General features: G+C 46.6%; 1 protein-coding gene across 1 annotated transcript in view; it reads right to left on the bottom strand.

Annotated features, from left to right (window-relative positions):
* ift172 (intraflagellar transport 172) overlaps positions 1 to 5,000 on the bottom strand; it is a gene marked incomplete at its 5' end in the record, with an annotated part of 43,808 nt that overhangs the window by 14,165 nt on the left and 24,643 nt on the right. Inside the window, 4 exons of the mRNA XM_080545405.1 lie at positions 476 to 618; positions 1,885 to 2,001; positions 2,209 to 2,344; positions 4,113 to 4,210. Of these exons, the coding sequence (XP_080401531.1) occupies positions 476 to 618; positions 1,885 to 2,001; positions 2,209 to 2,344; positions 4,113 to 4,210 (494 nt within the window). The remainder of the gene's footprint in view (positions 1 to 475; positions 619 to 1,884; positions 2,002 to 2,208; positions 2,345 to 4,112; positions 4,211 to 5,000) is intronic.

The raw sequence follows: 5,000 nt of genomic DNA, 5'->3' as shown, positions 1-5,000 counted from the left end.
ACATGAATGCGGAGGGGCCGAACCATGGAAATATAATTCCTTCCGCTTCCCTGTTCATTGGAAAATGGTAAATGGTAAAAATGGACTGCACTTACTGTATATAGCGCCTTATTCCAAAGCGCTTTACAATGGCCTCTCGTTCACCCATTCACACACATACATTCACACATCAATGGCGGCAAGCAATGCCCCACAATGGGGAGGTACGTAACCATGGAAATATAATTCCTTCCCCTTATGTTCATTGTTATTCTATGGCTCCAACAGTGGGTTCAGGCTGTGAGTTACAGCGAAACATCAACTTTTCAAAATCTGATATAGCAGGTACCACGGACTGAACTCTGACCGCGGGGAGATGCCTCATAACCGCCTCAACATGAAAGAGATATTGAAAATCAATATCAGCGCAGTCAATGTTGAACCCCCCCCCAACACACACAGTTTCAAAGGCAGCGCAGGATAGGGACGTGCTCACCCGCGTTCTGCAGCGAAGTCGATGGCCGTCTCCAGCAGACCGAACTTGTTGAGCAGTTTGACGGCCGCCTCCCCTCCCAGACTGTTGGCCCACAGGTAGGCCACAGTCTTATGGGCACCCGCCCCCCCATGGTTCTTAGCCACCTGTCTCACACACATATGCACACACACACACACACACACACACACACACACACATACACACATACACACATACACACATACACACATACACACACACATACACACACACACACACACACACACAGGAGGAGAAGAGGAAGAGAAACAGCACACAACTGATTAATATGCTAGCAGCAGCTCAACCTTCTCAACCGCCTCACGTTACACAGCACATGTTCTGGGTTCAGAGAGAGAGAGAGAGAGAGAGAGAAGAGAGAGAAGAAAGAGGGAGAGGGAGGAAGAAGAAAGAGAGAGAGAGAGGGAGGAAGAATAAAGAGACAGTGAGAGAAAGAGGGAGAGACAGGGCAGAAGAAGAGAGAGAGAGAGAGGGAGGAAGAAGAAAGGGAGAGAGAGAGAGAGAGAGAGAGAGAGGGAGGAAGAAGAAAGAGAGAGAGGGAGGAAGAGAGAGACAGTGAAGACGAGAGAGCGAGGCGGGCGAGGGAGAGAGGACAGCTAAAGCAAAGCTCTTTAGAAAGGAATGAATTACTGAGAGCTGCATATAAAACGGGGGGTCTATTTAATGTTCTGTGTCCTCCGCCCCGGGCTACAGATGACTGAGACGAGCCTCAAGTCCATCTGTATTTGTCCAGATGGAGAGAAGGAGCATAGTCGGAGGTGATGTTGGTTTTTAAAGGTGCTCATACAAAGCGTTGTGAGCGGTGGGATCTTGCAGTGGGTCACAGCCACCCTGTGCTAAGGGGTTGGTCATAGTCTGTGCCTACTGAGTCCTTGTCCTCGGTCAGTGCTGTGCTGCTGGGGCCTGGTACTGTGCCTAAGTGATTCCCTCAGGTTGTTTCTTTTAGACGGGGAGCACAAATCCACATCCCGGGTTGTCATCACCAACCTTTTCTATTGAGTTCTTCTATAGTAGCCAAAAGGATAGGGGGGACTATGCGAGTTCCCTGTACCCTCAATACCTCCTAGTAAGGCTTGGTAACTACAGGCTTGGTAACTACAGGCTTGGTAACTACAGGCTTGGTAACTACAGGCTCGGTAACTACAGGCTTGGTGTAACTACAGGCTTGGTAAGTACAGGCTTGGTGTAACTACAGGCTTGGTGTAACTACAGGCTTGGTAACTACAGGCTTGGTGTAACTACAGGCTTGGTAACTACAGGCTTGGTGTAACTACAGGCTTGGTAACTACATGCTTGGTAACTACATGCTTGGTAACTACATGCTTGGTAACTACAGGCTCGGTAACTTGTACAGTATGTGAGGTCCGTACCCTGTATGCCTCCTCCCACATGTTGTTGATGCGGTACATGTTGACGGCAGACTGCCAATCCTGACCCTCCATGTAGTGATACTCCGCCTCGGAAAACCTGGACTCCACCTCCATCTCCTAGGAGAATAACACAGACACTTTTTAAAAAGATGTACTTTAGTTGAATCTATGGATAACCAGAACATTTCAGATGATTAGAAATCTCTAAGGCAGTTTAGAGGGCAAAGCAATCGCAAAGAGCTCTCACAGTGTTAGTATAATTTCTAGGCCATTGGGGAAAAAACAGCTCTATAAAGAAACACAGCAGTGCCCCCTGTAGGTGACCTTGGCCAGGTGCAGGTGTGTCTCGGCCAGCAGGTCAGAGTGGTGCTTGGCGACCAGGCGGATCATGTCGTCAAACATCTTGTTCTTCTTGTACATGCTGATGGCCTGGTCAGGCTGATTCACTGTCGCAAACAGCCTGAGGAGGTTACAGACACACACACACACACACACACACCAGCGTTAATACAGGCACACACACATGACAATGTTCATGCACACACACACACACACACACACACACACACACACACACACGCACACGCACACACGCACACGCACACGCACACGCGCACACACAAGCGTGAATACACACGTATTCACACACACACATACAGATACACATCCATAGAGGACACAAAGACACGCTACAGTGTGAATACGCTGAATGTGCTGTACACACACACACACACACACCATGGTCTGATTGCATCGCTATGCATTGAGATGAAGAATTACTCAATCTCTGATTACAAAAAAAAGAAAAATCCCCCCCAAAAATCCAAAATCCAAATTAGATATGAGCCGAAAATATCATCTCTCATCACAAAACGGTGTTGCCCTTTGCTGATGAATTTTGCTCCATATTTCTCAAGAGCACAGGGATCAATAGGCAGGCTGGTATTGGGATGACATGGGGCTTGGGGGAACGTGGTGACATATTGTCTTTGTGTGGAAGATTACCTTGGTCTAACACCGCGAGTTGCAGGCTGCTTTACAGGCAGAGAGCCGAGCACGCAATAGATTGTTCAGGCTGCGCCCGTCCACCCGCCCGATCGACCGACCGTGTGTGAAATGATTGCATTCAGTCACAACGCCGGGGCACCTTATCAAAGTTCAATTTGCAATCAATTGCACTGCAATTGAACACTTTTGTTTGTCAATTTGTTGCAGTCAAAACCTTCACCTGAACCGCAACTGACAATTTCTCTGCACGCAAGTGACTGAAATAGAAAGCAGAAGTCCCTAAAACCAATGTGGGAAAACTTATGCCTCGCCTGTGGTAAAATCCATAATTAATTTAGCAGTGGGGGTTTTGGTCGATAAGGCTGAAAACAGGGGAGGGAAATGAATGAGAGAGAGAGAGAGAGAAGGGAGGAGGGGGAGAGGAAGAGGGGAAGGTGGTGGTGGTGGTGGGGGGGGGGGGACAGAGATGGAGTGGGAGAAAGATGAGGAGAGAGAGAGAGAGAGAGAGAGAGAGAGAGAGAGAGAGAGAGAGAGAGAGGCAGACAGAGAGAGGGTGAGAGAGGCAGAAAGAGAGAGGCAGAAAATGAGAGGGTGAGAGAGACAGAAAGAGCAAGAGAGAGAGGAAGAAAGAGAGAGGGTTGTTGCTATGCATGTTGCTATAGTTATTTCAGTTACCCAAGGGTTAACACTAAGCCCAGGGTTAACTAACGTGTGACCCTGGTCTAAGGATAGGCAATGAGAAACTGCAGTGTAAAAAAAGCCCCAGAGAGAGAGACAAAAAGAGAGACAGAGAAAGGGAAAGAGAGACAGAAAGAGAGACAGAAAGAGAGACGGCAATGGAGAGACAGAGAGAAAGAGAGACAGAAAGAGAGAGACAGAAAGAGAGAGAGACAGAGGGAGAGAGACAGAAAGAGAGACAGAAAGAGAGAGACAGAGACAGAAAGAGAGACAGAAAGAGAGACAGAAAGAGAGACAGAAAGAAAGAGACAGAAAGAGAGACAGATAGAGAGACAGGTAGAGACAGAGATAGAGAGAGAGACGGAGATAGAAGACAGAAAGAGAGAGAGAGAGAGAGACAGAAAGAGACAGAGATAGAGAGAGACAGAAAGAGAGACAGAGAGAGAGAGACAGAGAGAGACAGAGACAGAGAGAGAGTCAGAAAGAGAGACAGAGTGAGAGAGACAAAGAGAGACAGAGACAGAGAGAGACGGTGGTGTTACCTCTCAGCCTCCTTGTACTTCCCTTCCTTCTCCAGGTCCTGGGCCCGGGCAAGGTACAGAGCTGACACCTCCTCCTGGGTCATACACTTCACCGCCAGCTGCAGGATGACACAAGGAGTGTGTGTGTGTGAGAGAGAAAGTGTGTGTGTGTGTGTGTGTGTGTGTGTGTTAGGGATGGACGGTTTCTAATTATTGAAACCGAAAAACCGTCAAAGACTAAAACCGCGGTTTTCCGGTTAACCGAAAAATACATTAAAAGAAAAAAAAAAAAAAAAAATGTAAAAAAAAGAAAAAAGAGCGACAATTTCTAATAATTGAGCCCTACTGCTACAATACACTCATGTCGAACACCATTAAAACACCGTAAGCACAGTCGCAACACATTTAGGCTACTTAGTTTCACAAATATAAGTGGAAAGACAGACTTTTGTAAGCTACACCATACATGAAAACACATGAACACTTAACACACCAGCTCCGCTGATCCACGGAAGATCATCTCTTGGAACAGCGTCTTCATTGAATGAACTGCTTTCTCAATATCTTGGTTCTTAGACAAAGTTTCAGCTGCTGCTCAATGTATTTAAATATTTGAATACTGCTCAATAATCACTGAAATATTAGACTTAGAATTATGCAGTGAACATACTTAAAGCTTTTCATAAAAACCACATGCCGCGAGACTGACTCGTCCTGAACTGTCGTAAGTCAATCAACAAAGAATGCCCCATCAAAATAAAAGTGCCCATGGTAGAGCTGTCAAAATAGAGCTTTCAAAATAAATGTACTAATACAGATAGAGATAAATACAGAACTACCTTTGCGTCACTAAGTGACCGCGTATCTTCTGAGACATGCGTTCTGTCATCACTTTCAGTAGCGCCTTCA

This window comes from Nansenia antarctica, assembly GCF_963989245.1.
Source record: "Nansenia antarctica genome assembly, chromosome: 1".
In the NCBI taxonomy this organism is placed as follows: Eukaryota; Metazoa; Chordata; class Actinopteri; order Argentiniformes; family Microstomatidae; genus Nansenia; species Nansenia antarctica.
The sequence above is the reverse complement of the archived record's forward strand: the minus strand, read 5'-3'. Positions and strand labels throughout refer to the sequence as shown.